This window comes from Esox lucius, chromosome 17 (genome assembly GCF_011004845.1).
Source record: "Esox lucius isolate fEsoLuc1 chromosome 17, fEsoLuc1.pri, whole genome shotgun sequence".
In the NCBI taxonomy this organism is placed as follows: Eukaryota; Metazoa; Chordata; class Actinopteri; order Esociformes; family Esocidae; genus Esox; species Esox lucius.
The window spans coordinates 20,388,238-20,406,327 of NC_047585.1; the positions used below are offsets into that span (position 1 = coordinate 20,388,238).

The 18,090-nt window shown below is 42.6% G+C and overlaps 1 protein-coding gene across 7 annotated transcripts in view; it reads left to right on the forward strand.

Moving 5' to 3' along the window:
- The window catches only part of magi1b (membrane associated guanylate kinase, WW and PDZ domain containing 1b), a 130,238-nt gene that overhangs the window by 39,852 nt on the left and 72,296 nt on the right, over positions 1 to 18,090 (forward strand). For all 7 annotated transcript variants that reach the window (XM_010881723.5, XM_010881722.5, XM_010881726.5 and 4 more), the window contains exon 2: positions 14,647 to 14,763. In XM_010881723.5, the coding sequence (XP_010880025.4) occupies positions 14,647 to 14,763 (117 nt within the window). The remainder of the gene's footprint in view (positions 1 to 14,646; positions 14,764 to 18,090) is intronic.

An 18,090-nucleotide genomic window follows, 5' to 3' on the forward strand; every position in this document is an offset into this window, starting at 1 on the left:
GGTCAGACAACACTGTCTGTAGACCCGGCCACCAGGACCCAGTGGTCAGACAACACTGTCTGTAGACCCGGCCACCAGGACCCAGTGGTCAGACAACACTGTCTGTAGACCCGGCCACCAGGACCCAGTGGTCAGACAACACTGTCTGTAGACCCGGCCACCAGGACCCAGTGGTCAGACAACACTGTCTGTAGACCCGGCCACCAGGACCCAGTGGTCAGACAACACTGTCTGTAGACCCGGCCACCAGGACCCAGTGGTCAGACAACACTGTCTGTAGACCCGGCCACCAGGACCCAGAGAGGGGGGCTAACGTTCAATCATTTCTATGTCTAGGGCACCACAAGGGGAAGTTCACAGGAATACAGTATTTCGTGTGTAGTCTATATTTTCCTTCTTAATCTTCTGTCTTAAATTGGGAAAGACATTTTTAATGTAATATTTTTTTGATCTTGCTCGCCTTTCAGAACACACTGTTATGTTCTGGTGTGTTGATTGGCACACAAAAAACATTCCCACACTCCTTTACCAGTTATGTCTGAAAAACATCTCACTGCTCTAGAAATCTCTCAAATGCAAAACACCACGAAGTCCCCCGGGGTAAAATGACATATAAATATATAAGAAGCAGTATGGCAAAGGCTGAGTTACCATTCATTAGGAGCAGATTTTTACCTTTATAGTAATTATCTTACAAAGGTTGATAACTGCAGAGTTATAGTTGCAGTAAAAAAGATCAACATTATTGTGAAACAAACACGATAGTAATGAATTTCAGGGAAATGCTTAATGAAAACATAGCATAACCGCCTTTTCCGATTCTATTAAATGGGGTGCTTAAAAAAGTAATCTACAGCGAGTTATCACAATATCCTGTCTATTGGTCACGTTTTCTAGCAATGCGCTGGATCCCATACATTTATTTTCAAACTCCTCTGTGTGGAATCTCTAGTTGTCTTGACCTGGTGTTGTTGAACCTAAGAGTGATTGATCAAGTCTGGTCCAATGTTCCTGATCCCTTGGAGAGAGGTGGGGCTGCCGAGCAGGCCAATGTTCTGATGTAGCCCCGGACTGGTGTGATCCGCTGTAGCCCCGGGCTGACTTGATCCGCTGTAGCCCCAGGCTGACTTGATCCGCTGTAGCCCCGGACTGGTGTGATCCGCTGTAGCCCCGGGCTGACTTGATCCGCTGTAGCCCCGGGCTGACTTGATCCGCTGTAGCCCCGGGCTGACTTGATCCGCTGTAGCCCCGGGCTGACTTGATCCGCTGTAGCCCCGGGCTGACTTGATCCGCTGTAGCCCCGGGCTGACTTGATCCGCTGTAGCCCCGGGATGATGTGATCTGCTGTAGTCTCTGTAGAGGTCAGTGTTTCTGTCTCGTATTTCTGTCTCGTATCTCTTTTCTCGTATCTCTTTTCTCATAGTGTCTCTGTCTGTTGTCATACACTGGAAAGGCTGTTTGCTGTGTGCCACTAAAATTAGACTGTAGAGCAGATGTGTGTGTGTGGCCTGGTCTGGTCTGTGCATGATGCCTCCCTCTGTCCACTCTGCTGTGTGTGTGTGTGTGTGTGTGTGTGTGTGTGAGAGAGAGAGTGAGTGAGATGTCCTGGTCATCTCTTACTCAGCGGCAGCTTCACAGGGAAAGGCAGTTGTGCTCCTAGGGTCATAGGGATGGAGTGAGAAAGAGAGAGAAGGGCAGGAGAGTTGTAGAGATTTAAATAGAGGCAGAAAGAATGAGTTAGACGGAGAGAGGTCAAAATAGGTTGAGAGGTAGAAAGAAGAATTACAGGACAAGTGTGGTTGGAGGGATGGGAGGGAAGAATTGGCATTTTACCACTATAGAGCTTGACCACGATTCAAATGGAAAGTGGGGAAAGAGGATTGCGAAACTATTGTGGCAGGTCCTTGATGTTATTCACATGTTCTGTTTTTCTCATCTTGGGTCATCAAGCGTGGGCTTGCTAAACTTCTCGGAATTTGTAATTCAGTGTTTGTCTTCCGTCTTGTGCTTAAGATCATCTTAAAAGCTGACCAGGTGTGTCTATTTTTTTCACATCAGACACACATTTCAAATAATGATATTCGGAGAGCTTATGGAGACTAGAGGCTCACTGAACACCTCATGCCTTTGATATCTTTTTAAGTGACAACTGCCACCTGGTGGTAGTACTAAATACTAGTAGTACTATGCCTAACTCAGCTTGATTGACATCGCTCAAGGCTTGGTAGACAGGGTTACAGGTGTTCCCCAGTGACCCTATTTTGATATTTCTAGAAATGTAATGTACTCCTACAAAAGGCCAACGTCTATTTTAAAATTGGAGCTATGATTTAGAGCTGGGTATCGGAACTGATCTCCTGATTCGATTTTAATTCACAAGGTCCTGATTCAATTTTGATTTGATTTAATATGGATATAATGATTATTATGGTATTATAATAATAATAATAATAATACCAATATTACTTATAGGAGAGATTCTCTGAGAATGTATTACAATCAATAATCTGCATTCATGATCGCAACATGCGTCCAATTATCAGATATAAACATGTATTTTTTACTCTACCTGGCTTGATCTATTTTCATCTGTGAATGTAAACACCTGTTGGTTGGAGCACTTAGCTGGAGGACCGCATATGAAACTAATGATGTTGAGACCCGCACAATCCGCTAGACTGAACGATTGAATTGATGGGTCACTAAAAAGGACTTGTAACTCTTGAGCCATTCAAAAGTCATTCAAAAATAATGAATTGTTTGCAAATTACACATCACTAGTGATGACAGAGCTGCTGTGAAATACTGGCTGCTCCACCAGGAACCTTTCTAGGATCTCCAGCACAATTTTCCACCAAGTCACCACGTCAACCAGCAGCTTGTGTAAAGGCAGGTCCAGCTACTTCTGCTTCCCTTTTAGCACATTGCTGGCCTTAGTGCTGTGAAAAAAGGTTGCAATGTGTCTCACCCGACCAACCAAGTGTGCGAATGCTGGAAGTTTGAGAGTAGCCTGCGAGGCTAAGTTTAGATTGTGTGTGTGTGTGTGTGACACAGCCAACTTGAAGTGTGGCTGCATCAATGCCATAACACCATCATATTTGCAGCATTGTCCGTCACGATGGCTGGTTCTTTCTCTATGAACTCCCACTCATTTAACACCTCCAAAGAGATACATAGATTTACAAAATTCATTTAAGAATTGATTTCAGATGGTCCAAACAAAAATACTTTTTTTTACTGCACCCTAATCTCTGAAAGGAGAAGGACTGATTTGTAATATTTAAGTATGAGCATGATTTGAAATACATCTGAAATCGAAAATGGGATGTTAGGGATGTCACAGTGTTGTGGCCAGTGACTTTTCTGTGTAAATTAGAGTCAGATGATGTGCATTGAGGTCTTCAGGTGTACTGTAGCTGCAAGTTTCTCCTCCATCATTACCAAATACTTTTTTTCGTTGTTGATTAAGTGGGTCCATGCTAATTATTTTTTTCTTCCCAAGCCCTTGAAACCAAAATGTAGGTTTACTTTAATCCTTAAATAGTTGGGAATGTCTGGTGTGTTTGTTTACAGGCAAGGGAGGGGTGAGGATGTAGGAAATAGCTAGACCCCCTGCAATGCGTCATACAACAAATTTCAAGGACACACTAAAACACAAGATGTCCTTGCATGTGTAGTGGAGTTAAGAACATACTGTAAAGTCACCCCATTAGCTAGCTTGAAAAGTAACCAGTGGGGCTATACAATTGGTACCTTTTGTATGTCCCAAATGGTTGGAACATTGTCAAGGAGGGTGGTCACGTGTTGCAGAGCAGAGGACTTGAGTTTGAGCCTGTGAGGTGAAATGTCATTGGAGGAAGCAAAACTGTTAGCAACTGCACGTTAATGTTGGTTTCACTAGTACCGTGACCCGGATCATAAGTTGAGCTCAGCAAACTAGTTTTTTTTAATAGTTTTTGTTACAGGAAATGTTTCAGTGTTTTTAAAATGCTTCGACACGTGTGCACAATGCACTGCAGTCATCCATCACAAGCACCGTGATAACCTTTAACATCATTAAAAATATATGTATTTGTCAGACAGCACAGAAAGAGTGAAACAGTTTTGTTTACCTCTTTTTTGGAGTAACAGTTGTGATTAAGCCACAATAGACCTTAACATAGGAGCAACACTGGATTAGTGAAAGAAGTCATCACTACTGGCCAAGTCTGTAATAAGTCTGTGTGATCAGCTCAGAACAGTTGGACATCAGAAGACAGACACGGAGGGATTAGCTGTAGAAGATGTATTAAACGACCCAGACACATCAAAGATCTGCTCCTTATGAACTGAGCTGCAGGATGATTTCATTTTTGTCCTGCAGCCCAGTTCAGATGGACTGCATCTTTACAAATTTATGTATGCACATTTCTGCACTCATACTGTAAGTTGCTCTGGATAGGAGCATCTACTAAATTACATAAATGTTAAATGTACAGAAATAAAGCCATTCAGAATTTGAAAATGGCCACAGGGTTTAATGGCTTTGACTTCACAACAGTTACTTATACCCGCTTCTCATATTTTTTTTACCAGCCAAAATATGTATTCCCTGAATTTCACCATAAAACACAAATAAAGAATGTTTCTAAATAATGCATGTATTCTTTCTAAATACATGCATTATTTTGCTGCATTTTGGCCAAATCTTGTCACCAAAGTTTAATAAAAAATGAAACAAATGTTTAGCTGCCCCTTTAATTGCAAGGGGTTACCATGGTAATGGTACCAACAGCACTTGCTGTATTTCCCCTCTGATATGCCACTCGCTAGCTTCAATCTGACTATACTGTAGGTACCTGTAGTAACCTGATGTCTTGAATCTGACTATACTGTTGGTACCTGTAGTAACCTGATGTCTTGAATCTGACTATACTGTAGTAACCCGTAGTAACCTGATGTCTTGAATCTGACTGTACTGTAGTAACCAGAGGATTTTAATCTAACTACACTGTATACATTTTACAATGGCATAGATTATATATATGTATAAGACTGTTAGACGTTTTGAGTCGATTTTACCATACTACCTTACAATATCAAAAGCAAAATAAATATGTCATGGGTCCTCAACTCTTACCTATGAGTTTTGGAGTGCAATAACATCATTAATTGCACTCACCTTTACATTTTCCAGGTGTAAAGAATTCCCTGATTAAATGGTTGCAATGAAAAAACTGGCTTCGAGGTCCAGAGCTGAGTTTGAGGGATATACAGCTCTGGAGAAAATGAAGGGACCACTGCATCCGTTTCTCTGGTTTTACTATTAATAGGTATGTGATTGAGTAAAATGAGCAGTTTTGTTTCATTCTATAAACTATTGACAACATTACTCCCAAATTCCAAATAAAAATATTGTCATATTGGAGTAATTATTTGAAGAAAATAACAATTGGTCAAAATAACCCCAAAAAATGCATTGTTTTCAGACCTCAAATAATGCAAAGAAAACAAATTCATATTCATTTTTCAACAACAAAATACTAATGTTTTAACTTAGGAAGAGTTCAGAAATCAGTGGAATAGCCATGGTTTTTTAATCACAGCTTTCATGCATCTTGGCATGCTCTCCACCAGTCTGTCACATTGCTGTTGGGTGACTTTATACCACTCCTGGCACAAACATTCAAGTAGCTCAACTTTGTTTGATCTCCTGATCAAATACCAGAGGTTTTCAATGGGGTTCAGGTCTGGAAATTGGGCTGGCCATGGTCTTGATCTGGTGGTCCTCCATCCACACCTTGATTGACCTGACTGTGTGGCATGGAGCATTGTCCTGCTGGAAAAAAACTATTCTCAGAGTTGAGGAACATTGTCAGAGCAGAAGGAAGCAGGTGTTCTTCCAGGATATCCTTGTACTTGGCTTGAGTCATGCGTCCTTCACAAAGGCAAATCTGCCTGATTCCAGCCTTGCTGAAGCATCCCCAGATCATCACCAATCCTCCACCAAATGTCACAGTGGGTGTGAGACTGTGGCTTGTAGGCCTCTCCACATCTTTGTCTAACCATTAGACGACCAGGTGTTGGGCAAAGCTGAAAATTTGACTTGTCAGAGAAGATGACCTTACTTCATTCCTCTACGGTCCAATTCTTATTGTCTTTTTCAAACTTCAGCCTGGCTCTTCTTTGCTTCTCATTGATGAAGGGCTTTTTTCTAGCGTTGCATGACTACAGCCCTGCCCCTAGGAGCCTGTTTCGAACCGTCCTCGCCGTGCACTTCACCCTAAGTCACCTATCGATCTATATGAATGTCATCTATGGTGTGATTTCCAGAGCTGTATGTTTTCTAACAAAATAAACTGTGATTTATTTGAGATTCAGTTATCTCTGAAACACAAAAATACAATATTACTTAAAAAATGCAATCTTATTATAAATCACGTGTTCGATTTATAACATTATCTGCCCACAGCAGATACACATTAAGTGATTACTAAAAATACTGCTCATGGTCTTTAAACAAAGTACAGTTCAGCCAGGAGTACTCCTTCCATTTTCTCTGTCCGTCCTAATGAAGTGTGTGTGTTACACCTATGATGCAAAGAACCCAGAAACAGGCATGAACATAAAAAGCACATACATCTGAAAAGCACATACTACCCGTCTCCTGTCATGTATCAAAGCAGGAAATTGACACATCTGTGGGAACAGTGCTTGGCATACAGCTGAAATAAGTCCTTGAAAGCATATTTCTATGTGGAGGACTGAGATCGATAAAAGCAATCTGAAGCATGGTAAACTATTCCAGTTCTTGTGGCAGACACAGTCATACAGAGAGATGCTCTTGCATTTTATGAATGCTTGTGTTAGTTGGTTTTTCAATGACTGTGGTCTATGAATTTATGTTTGCCATTCCTTACCTGCCAATGATAGGCATGTTGTATATCCATGGTTTCAGTTAAACAGTAATCTAAACGAGAACATATGAAATCCTTCTCCCCCATCACCCATGAAGCTCTTTGATTAAAGGTGTTTCCTTCAACAGTGTAAATATATATAGCAATTCCTTAGCAACATATTGTTGTATATTAAAAGACCTTTGTTTTGTGTATGGGATTGAGCCCATCTCAACCACCAGTTTGATGTAGTTTAATTTGAGGGACCTAGGCCATTTTGTTTGTTTTGAAGCTCATTCCCTGCAATTTTATGTATATATTTTTTCACGTGTAATTTACCTACATTTTTTCCACTTCCAAGTTTGTGATGTTTCATTTACAATCGTGGCCTTGCCTCATTGCAACAAAAAATAAAACACACCAGGTGCAGGATAGTGGTATGGGTAGATGTTGGAGTGGGCACCCTTGTTCCTCCTGGTTGCTACAGCATCTGCAAGCTCAACCAAGAAATGCTTTCAGCTGTAGCATGTGTGTGCCTACAAAACATTCTGAATGAGCAAACCTTTTGATAAGAAGTAAAACTTCTTTGACAAACTGTGCTTTGGAGGATGCGTCTCGATCCTTGCATGGAAAGATGTTTGGTTTGGTCATGTTGACACATGTTAAATATCATTATTCGATGTGTTTAATTAGTTCATTGACCAATCAGCATTAGATTCTGCACTAATCAAATGAAATGTTACACATCTGTCAATGCCACAGGAAAGGCAGCCCTAAAGTATACTTTTGTTTTGGTTAGAAGAAAGGGATTAAGGTCCCATCACCTTCCTCAAGAAAGCTAGGACTGTTGGCCAGAAAGTTAGCTGATGGATGCAAATGTTCTGGCCAAGACAAAAAGACCTCATCTGTTTCAGTTGGATGACTAGCAAGGTGTCATCATTTGAATACCCAATTTGTGAGGTGGTTTTCATTGTTAGACCTGTTAGCAAAGCACAAGCATGTGTGTATTAAGTTGCTATAACAATGTTAGTTCAACTAAACAATGCAACAGCAGTCAAAACTAAACTATGTAACACAATTTGGTCAGATTTAGTCAAATACTTGCTGTGGCAATGTTGTGGTCTCCAGAGGTCCTCATGTGACGGTGTTGTTCTCCTTTGGTCCTCGTGTGATGGTGTAGTTCTCCATTGGTCCTCATGTGTTTGTGTAATTCTCCATTGGTCCTCATGTGTTTGTGTAGTTCTCCATTGGTCCTCATGTGTTTGTGTAATTCTCCATTGGTCCTCATGTGTTTGTGAAATTCTCCATTGGTCCTCATGTGTTTGTGTAATTCTCCAGTGGTCCTCATGTGTTTGTGTAATTCTCCAGTGGTCCTCATGTGTTTGTGTAATTCTCCAGTGGTCCTCATGTGTTTGTGTAATTCTCCAGTGGTCCTCATGTGTTTGTGTAATTCTCCAGTGGTCCTCATGTGTTTGTGTAGTTCTCCAGTGGTCCTCATGTGTTTGTGTAGTTCTCCAGTTGTACTTGTGTTTGTGTAGTTCTCCAGTGGTCCTTGTGTGTTTGTGTAGTTCTCCAGTGGTCCTAGTGTGTTTGTGTAGTTCTCCAGTGGTCCTAGTGTGTTTGTGTAATTCTCCAGTGGTCCTCATGTGTTTGTGTAGTTTTCCAGTGGTCCTCATGTGTTTGTGTAGTTCTCCAGTTGTACTTGTGTTTGTGTAGTTCTCCAGTGGTCCTCGTGTGTTTGTGTAGTTCTCCAGTGGTCCTCATGTGTTTGTGTAGTTCTCCAGTGGTCCTCATGTGTTTGTGTAGTTTTCCAGTGGTCCTCATGTGGTTATGTAGTTCTGTATTGGTCCTTTTGGGGACAGCAGACCGGGCTCACTGTCTGTCACCACTGCAGCATCCGTACTAATCCCTCTGGCGTTGCCATGGCGACAGGGCCCGGCAATGACGCAAAAGAGGGCCTAATGAAGAGGAAAACAGAGGGCAGTGTTGAGCAGGAAGAGGGAGACATTATAGGAATTACCTTTATTCACTATGTACATTTACACAGACTCCGAATGGAAGAGCATGTGTGGTGCTGGTTATTGTAGGCAATATGTAAAATAGAGCTGAAACCATGCCTGTTTCACGATACTGGTAATGTCTTTAGGAAACAAAACATGAATTCAACTTCTTTAGGAAAACAGTCCTAATGTTGGAATGAAACAGAATTTTGTGGTCATCAATTTTTCCATGGAGAAAATATCTTAATAACAGTATCGTCGCAGGCTATTTAAGACGCAATACAAAAGTGGGAGAGAGAGGTTACACTGGCAGTGAATTCTGAGGCATGTTTTCTTGTCAGTCAGAGTTGATACGGTTATGTTGTGTCTGTCAGAGTGAAAGGTGAGGTATGATGTTGTCAGTAGACAGGAGTGTGTTTGACTGGCATCCCTGATGGCCATGCCTTCAGCGCACTGACAACTCTCATTAGATAGCAGTAAATAGAGTGGGGTCCCTGCGGAAACTAACACTTTCTGGGATTTCTGCTGCTGGTAACGAAGACTGCGCTGGACAGTATTTAACATGCCGCCCCTACAGATCTACAAACTGACTATCTTAGTCCTGATCCCTACCGTAAAAATCCCAAAGCGTAAAATATCTGATTTAGGAACAGTGATTAGGGTCATGGTCTACCATCTACATGTAGCCTAGCTCCATCCTGCTGCAGCTCGTGAAGAATGAATATGCCAGGGATTTACCTGGTTTCACTAAACTGTTCATGAGACAAATGAGCGATTAACATGCCATGAACACGCTGAAGAGTTCATTATTTTCAATTTCTGCATTATACACCAGTACATGGTTGAACCGCCAGACAGGATATAGAGCTTTATTTTTTCCTCCAGCTTGAATGGTTCTCAATGTTTTTAGTTTTAGTGTACCACAGGCCCTATATTTCTTTGAAAAAGAAAAAGCAAATACGTCCATTCTTTTTTTCCAAATCGTGGCTCAATTAATAAGCTAAAGATTTAGTGTGGGTTAAATTTTTTTAATAGTGTATGTACAGAAGATGTACCCAACACCAACAGAAGGCTGTGTGGCTGCCTGATTGAGCCTGGCTGAGGTGTCCCAGTGTGCAGGCCTGCTGGCTGATCAGATGGGCTCCATCTCTACAGCATGTTTAGTGACCAGCCTTGTTTTCGTTTCCAGGGGTACTAGCTAGCTGTGCAGCAAAGGATAGATTTTGCTCTCTTGCTATAATTGCTTTAGCTGACTTACATTCAACAAATCTTTAAAGAAAAAAAAAAAAAATATTGACGTGGAAAAATCTTGCCTAGTTGACATGCACACTTTCCTGGTGTCCAATGGGCTGTTGTTCAGCTTTAAGACAGACTGAGACAGACCGGCTGCCCTTGTGGTTGGTGAATTAGGTCATGTGACACTGGCAGAATAGCAGCCGTCACAAAGATGTTGAGAAGAACATTGATACCATGTGTAACAGTGTCCTCCCTCTCCCCGTCTCTCCTTCATTTCTCCTCTGTAGATGGTATACCGTGTCCATACAAAATGATTGTCCGTAAACAGGTCGTCCGTCACCAGGGACGCATTGCTCTCTGTGGGCCAATTGGTGTAATTATAAATACTGGATCTCTGACCAGATGAAGAATTCATTGAGGTTTAGTTACAAACGTGGTGTTTGAGATATTACCTGTATTATTGAGATTCCTTTCCCTGAGCATGGGTGCCACATGTAAGTGCCAGAGGAATAGCGTTTTATGTGTTGTTGTTGTTTTTATAACGAAATTCGAAATCATGGTGGACTGACTTCTTTTCAAACAAATGTGGTTCTTCTTAGACCTCTGTACCAAATTAAAATGTACAATATTACAATCAGTGTAATTTTGTAAATGCCTGATCTCTATGGAAATATACATAATTTACCCAGGTTTAGTCACAATCAGCCCACTAGTGTCTCAGCTGTTGTGTGATACATGCAAGCACGTAACAGAAAACTAAAAAACAGGGATCAGAATACCTTTTTGATGAGGGATTTGAGGGACCAATTGTTGCCTGTAACATTACCCCAACCTCCAGCAATCTGTAGGGCAGATTAAAACCACCAGAATATTATGTGGTATACAAAATGAAAGATCATTAGATATGATTTAGGTCATATGACAATGGCAAAATGGCAGCCGTCACAAATCAGTGGAGGAACATGGCTCCTATTTCACATTCTGGCTGTTACATCTGACTGTGTGTTTTAGGTAGTCAGACTGTGGCTGCTATCCACACAGGACCAGTTAATGGGATTATTTGTCTCCAGTGGGGTTTGTTGGCAGACTAATTTAAGTAGAGAATAGCAGTGACCTGCTGACCTGAAGCGCTCTTCTAAGTGAATAATATTTTGGGTTTATTGAGGAGTGTCTCCAAGATGTAGCTCAGGGGACCATTATCTGGGCCAGTGTTATTGGGTTGTGTAGTGTTAAAGTGTTGAGCATGAAAGCTAGTCTTCACCTGGGATGCTAGCTAGTGGCACTGGGAGTGACCCTGTTGTGGGATCCTCAGTACAGTAGCGGTTTTTTGTCCCACACAGCTATGTCCCCCCATAACGTAGAAAGGGATGTGGACTGTTCTAACAGCAGAGATACAGACTGAGAAAGAGGCTGGCTGCCCTTGTCTTCTAGCAGCAGGCTAATTATTTAGACCATTAGTGATTAGCCCAAAGAGATGGTGCTACCTCTCATCTCGCACTGGGCTCTCCGCACTCAATGACTCATGAAGTTAGCTGAACAAGCACTTTCTAGAGGTGTCTGCCTGTGTGTTTGTGTGCGTGTGTGTTTGCGCAGTATGTTAATGTTTCTAATGTAGGCTCCTGTTTGCTCCAGTCAGTGTCAGTCTGGGCTGATTTCACACCATAGAGTACTGCAGTGGCGTCGCTAGGCCTGGGCGTCCGGGGCTATAGCCTCGGATCTTTTATGAATAGCCCCGGATCTCAAATTGACGAAAAATTATAATAATAAAAAAATAGCCCCTTATCTATGCATCTGTTATTCATATCGCGCATTATGACAATGTTGTCATGTACATTAAAAAAACGGATATATTGTGATCCTAGCAACGCCTCTGGAGTAAAGCTAAATGAAGGAAGGATGAAAGAGTGGCAGTGGATGGATGGATTTGCGGTATTGAAGGCAGTTCAAGGCACAGCTGTGATTCACCAGCCAGATCGCCACTGTTGTAGCCTGGCTGGCAAAACCAAAGTGATCCATGTGACCAGGGAGCTGGTGTCAGCCAGACTGCCAAGGTTAGCCCTTAGGCTTGCAGTGATTCTGGACTTGCAGAGTTACCTTTCTGGAGAACTTTGAGTTCTAGATTAAATCTGCCAACTGTAAAGAAAAGCTATTTAATTTTTGTAAAGAATGTTGTTAATAAAAAATCAATAGCCTTGGTATTTCTAAGCCTCTTTAGGCTACATAGTTTCTTAATTGCAAGTGAAGAGGACTGGTAATTGCTGCTGTCTTGGAATAGGTTATAATGATAAAAGAGAACATATTTCAACCCCATGGCCCCAACACAGTTCTGACATGGTCACGACATGCTCTGAATTTAATTCGCTTACTGCAGCAGTACGTCTCCTCTGACTGGGCCTGATATAAATGGCTCCCTATGTGTTCCAGTGTTGGAGACAATAAACATGTATTGATTTAGATGTGAAAAAAATCATACAATTTAGCAAATCTGTGCCCAAGTATTCACACAATTACAACAATCATAAAAATAAGTAGTATTATTCATTTATGTTCCAGCCCCCTGCCCGTTTGCTAGGGGTGTCACGATGTACCGGTATTGACGATAACCGTGATATAAAAAAATGAAATATTGATGTCATGTTAATAATACACATGATGATATTGTATTCACTAGGAGAAACTGAAGTTGTATTTCTCCAAAAACTCCTCTCGATGTTAGGCCTTGTGGATCTTTTGTTTATCAGTTTATCTGGTTGCATTTTCACTAACCATTAAGTGTAATTGTTCTTTTTGTATTTGTATTTATAGTTATGTTTACAGAAAAAAAACATTAAACAAAGTTGAAGATGAATTTGACTGATAGCATTTAGTTTCTTAAAATTTTCTATAGATACTGTGATAATATTGTTACCGTGAATTCTTTTGGCCACGAAAATCATGTAGTGAAAATCTGATATCATGACAGCCCTACCATCCCCTCAGAAAGAAATATTCTCTGTACTCTCCCTATGACGATCCTCCCTCGTCTGGTCTCCTGGTGTCTCCTGTCCTCTCCCATGGGCCAGGGGATGTCTCCTGTTGGTTGAATATTCTTGGTTGGAGTTGGTTGGCGGACTGATGTTAGCGATTGCCCAGGGCTCAGACAGATAGACAGAGAGACAGACAGACAGATTGTTTGTCAGGCAACAGGGGGTCTTCTATGCAGGTCAGTGTGTGTATGTGATTTTTCCAGTCCCTGTGTGTCTCTAAGACTCTTAGCTTGCCTGAGTAATGGCTGGCATACCGTTTTAGGACCAACACCCTATCGATCGACACAATGATATGCCTGAATGGAAAGTGAACCACCCTCCCTTAGGGTAGAGGACGCACAGCCTCACACAAATTGTTTCCAAAAGGGGAGCAGAGGATCCTTCAAACAGGGATACATTTCATCGCATTGGGGACATTTCCATCCTTCAGAGGCTGTACTCAATAGCCAGAGGATTGAGAGGAACAAAAGGAGTTTGAGGCAAGGTCATTAACCCTCCACTGTGGAGGAGGTACTGATGACAGGTCTCTGACTGGGACTTAGGGCATAGCGCTAGTCTTCAATGTAGTCCACTACACTGAGAGCAGTGTGGTAGAAGTTTGTGCTAAGCTAGCTGCCTCAGTCCTGGTATTAGTGGCCACTGGATTTAGTTAGGCTACCAGCAGAGTGGTCCTGCGCTATGGTGCACGTGCACTGTTTCCATGGCAACACGATGGGGCGCTTTTAATTCATAGACCTGTTTGTTTGTGTCAGACGGCCAAAAAAGATTCTCGCCAACATTCAACCATTCATTGATTGTGATTACAATGTCACTCAATCACAAAAGATGAATACAGAAATATCTTATCTGGGGTTAGTACCATCCTGCCCTGTTGCTTGTTGTAATGGGATTGGTAGTCAAGCTCAGTGACAGCGCCACCATATACACAAGGGCACTGTAATGTGATCCGCTGCCGAAGGAACTGGTGCAAGGTTGGTCGTAGCAGTCTATATGTCAGTATGTTGTGTGCAAATAGTCCCGCGTGTGAGAATGCGCTGCTTGGTATTGATGTACAGGTGCTCTACCAGGGACCATGTCATTGAGACCAGTCCCCTCTCCACCACCAGCACTGTGTTAGCAGCTAATGGTTAGCCTTCCCACTGAGTGTCTGGAAGACAGATGGCCTAGCCGTGGGAGGGAGGGGGCTGAGCCCGGTACTGGCCCGACTGTCTACTGTCTGGGAGGGAGGAAACTAGCCAGGTACCCCACAGAGCCACAATGGAAGGTGTGCAATGCAGTGTCAAACAGACGAGACAGTGAGAGAGCTCAGTCTAGCTTATTCCGCTATGATATATCCACTTGCATGAAATTGGTGGGGTCTTTTCTATGCTTGTGATGAAGTTGTGTTCCCAGGAAGTGTTCTCGTTTGAGTCAGTTGTTGAACACGTTAACGTTTTCCTGTTTGTGTTCATCCTGCTTGTGTTCATCCATGTGGTTAACACGTCTTCCTGTTTGTGTTGCCATCTACAGGAAACAAGCTGAATAAGGACTTGAAGCACTACCTGAGCCAGCGCTTCCAGAAGTCGTCCCCGGACCACGACCTGCAGCAGACAATCAGAGACAACCTGTACCGTCACGCCGTGCCTTGTGAGTAGCACGCTCATCTCCTGTTTTCTACTCCTCTTCCTTCCTCATCTTCGTGCCAGTGAAGCTCCACGCTGTACGTTGATGGTCACGGGTAATCATTGTCGCTGTGTGTTTCTGTGCTGACGGTCAAACACGTGAGGTTTTAAGGCATCCCCTCAGACCGACTCAGAGTGTAACAGTGTGATTCTGGAGCCCTGGTACACACACAGAGAGTGGTGGATGATTGAATGAAACCAGAGGGATGTGGAGCTCATGCTTTCCCAACTCGTCATCCATTCAATCAGCCGCATTTTTCTTTTTTTCCCCCAATACTGTGGGATTAGAGTGAAATGGTCCGTAGTCGATAGGCCAGGATACTCTCTCTCCCTCCTCTCAATCAATAGGCAGAGAGATTCCTTGTACATGTTCGTGATATAGCACATGCTCTTATCCAAAGCCACTTAAAGGAGCAATTTCGTTGTACTTAAGGATTGTGTTTCTATTTTTTTGATTCGGTGGTATCATTTGTTTTCAAATGTATCATATTCGCCCAGTGTCAGTCATGTACACAGGTTCTGACAGCTGTGGGGCACACTGGGACCTTCCCCAGTGACTTTGAGGGACTGATAGATATTCACTGTTCTAGATATTCACTGCTTTCTTCTCTGTGGCCAGATAGGTATATGGTTGCCCTATTCTGTTCCCACATTCATCGGAAATCCAGCTGTGCGGATCAATCACTGTGCTACAGTTTGGATTGTCATGCTCCTTATATTGGAGGTTGAATTCCCTGGTGATTTTTCATAGTGGCGTTCGTTGCCAACAAATTTTCTAATCGATTTTATCGATTAGTTGTTGCAGCCGTAATATTAGCTCACACAAGACAGACATTCCAACTTCGACTAGGAGACATACACCGAGCATAGACGAAACAGTGTTTTACATACAGTGAGGGAAAAAAATATTTGATCCCCTGCTGATTTTCTACGTTTGCCCACTGACAAATAAATGATCAGTCCGTCAATGGTAGGTTTATTTGAACAGTGGGAAAATCCATTGATTAATTTTCATTTTAATGAGTGAAATAATTATTTGATCCCCTCTCAATCAGAAAGATTTCTGGCTCCCAGGTATCTTTTATACAGGTAACGAGCTGAGATTAGGAGCACAATCTTAAAAGGAGTGCTCCTAATCTCAGCTTGTTACCTGTATAAAAGACACCTGGAATGGGCTACAAGACCATAGCCAAGCAGCTGGGTGAGAAGATGACAAAAGTTGGTGCGATTATTCGGGAGGATACGGGAGGATCTTGTCAATGATCTCAAGGCAGCTGGGACCATAGTCACCAAGAAAACAATTGGTAACACACTACACCGTGAAAAGGACTGAAATCCTGCAGTGCCCACAAGGTCCCCCTGCTCAAGAAAGCACATGTACAGGCCTGTCTGAAGTTTGCCAATGAACATCTGAATGATTCAGAGGAGAACTGGGTGAATGTGTTGTGGTCAGATGAGACCAAAATCAAGCTCTTTGGCATCAACTCAACTCACTGTGTTTGGAGGAGGAGGAATGCTGCCTATGACCCCAAGAACACCATCCCCACCGTCAAACATGGAGGTGGAAACATTATGCTTTGGGGGTGTTTTTCTGCTAAGGGGACAGGACAACTTGACCGCATCAAAGGGACGATGGAAGGGGCCATGTACTGTCACATCTTGGGTGAGAACCTCCTTCCCTCAGTCAAGGCATTGAAAATGGGTCGTGGATGGGTATTCCAGCATGACAATGACCCAAAACACACGGCCAAGGCAGCAAAAGAGTGGCTCAAGAAGAAGCACATTAAGGTCCTTGAGTGGCCTAGCCAGTCTCAACCTTAATCCCATAGAAAATCTGTGGAGGGAGCTGAAGGTTCGAGTTGCCAAACTTCAGCCTCGAAACCTTAATGACTTGGAGAAGATCTGCAAAGAGGAGTGGGACAACATCCCTCCTGAGATGTGTGCAAACCTGGTGGCCAACTACAAGAAACGTCTGAACTCTGTGATTGCCAACAAGGGTTTTGCCACCAAGTACTAAGTCATGTTTTGCAGAGGGGTCGAATACTTATTTCACTCATTAAAATGCAAATCAATTCATAACATTTTTGACATGCATTTTTCTGGATTTTTTTGTTGTTATTCAGTCTCTCACTGCTCAAATAAACCTACCATTAAAATTATAGACTGATAATTTCTTCGTCAGTGGGCAGCAGTACAAAATCAGCAGGGGATCAAATAATTTTTTCCCTCACTGTATGTAGTTAGCAGAAGCCATTCGACAACTATCATGAATGCATCTGAAGAAACTGGTGTTTTATCTTTTATATAAACCACATTTCTTTGCTAGGTTACTCAGTTCTCGTTTGCTCAATGCAATGGGTTTCCTGCATTATCTCGGCCTTGAGGAGAAGGGCATTTCAGCAATGTTAATCACACTCTTTCAATGACTTGTTGTTATACTAGTACGTGTTTGAATGCCCCCGAGGTACGTCCAGCGTGCATTAAAAGGCTTGCTCTGCCTGTAGCCGACTACTAACAGGGCTTTTTCATAATGATTCTCATCATTGGGTTTTCAATTAGTTTATTCATGACCCTTTCACGCAAATTGCTATCTGTATTCCGGGGGCTTTTTCCTCCGGACTTAATTGGAATTACCAAGTGCACCATATGTCATCCAGACAGCCCTGGATTGTGCTCGTCTGGTTATAATGGCCATTTTAATTGCCAAAACCCTGGCTTTTCTCTGACTGACATCCCTATACCAAGGAAACACAACACCTTGAAGGTGTACCATTTTACTCTGTGATATCCGGGATACTCTAGCTAGATAGGAACATTATTTGATGATTTCTACAGGTGGTTGTTGGTGAGATATACCTTTCTGGATAACACACTTTAATTTTATTGGTATCTTACAGATATACACAATATAGATCTGATGAGGTGAAAGGGCAACAGGATTGGTTATTATGGGGCAGTTTGTTTGGTTTTCCCTGGAGTGTCCATTTTGATGGTCCACATGTGTGTGGGTCAGCTAGGGCAGCCTGACTGTCCACTGTGGTGGTCTGGGTGTTCGTGAGAAGGCTATGATAATAGACTCAAAGGGTCTGAGGTGACAGATGGAGGAGTGTGGAGTACTCTGCTGTACTCCTTCCTGGGGACGGCCTCCTCAAGCTTTCCCCCCTGTGGGGTGGGTGTGTGTTTGCATGTCTGTGGGTGCAGTAGCATCTTTGTTTACCATTCTGGGGCTTAGACAGGCTGGCCCCACCAGGTGGCCTGTAACCGGAGCAGGGCTGGCTGGTTGATGGGCTGT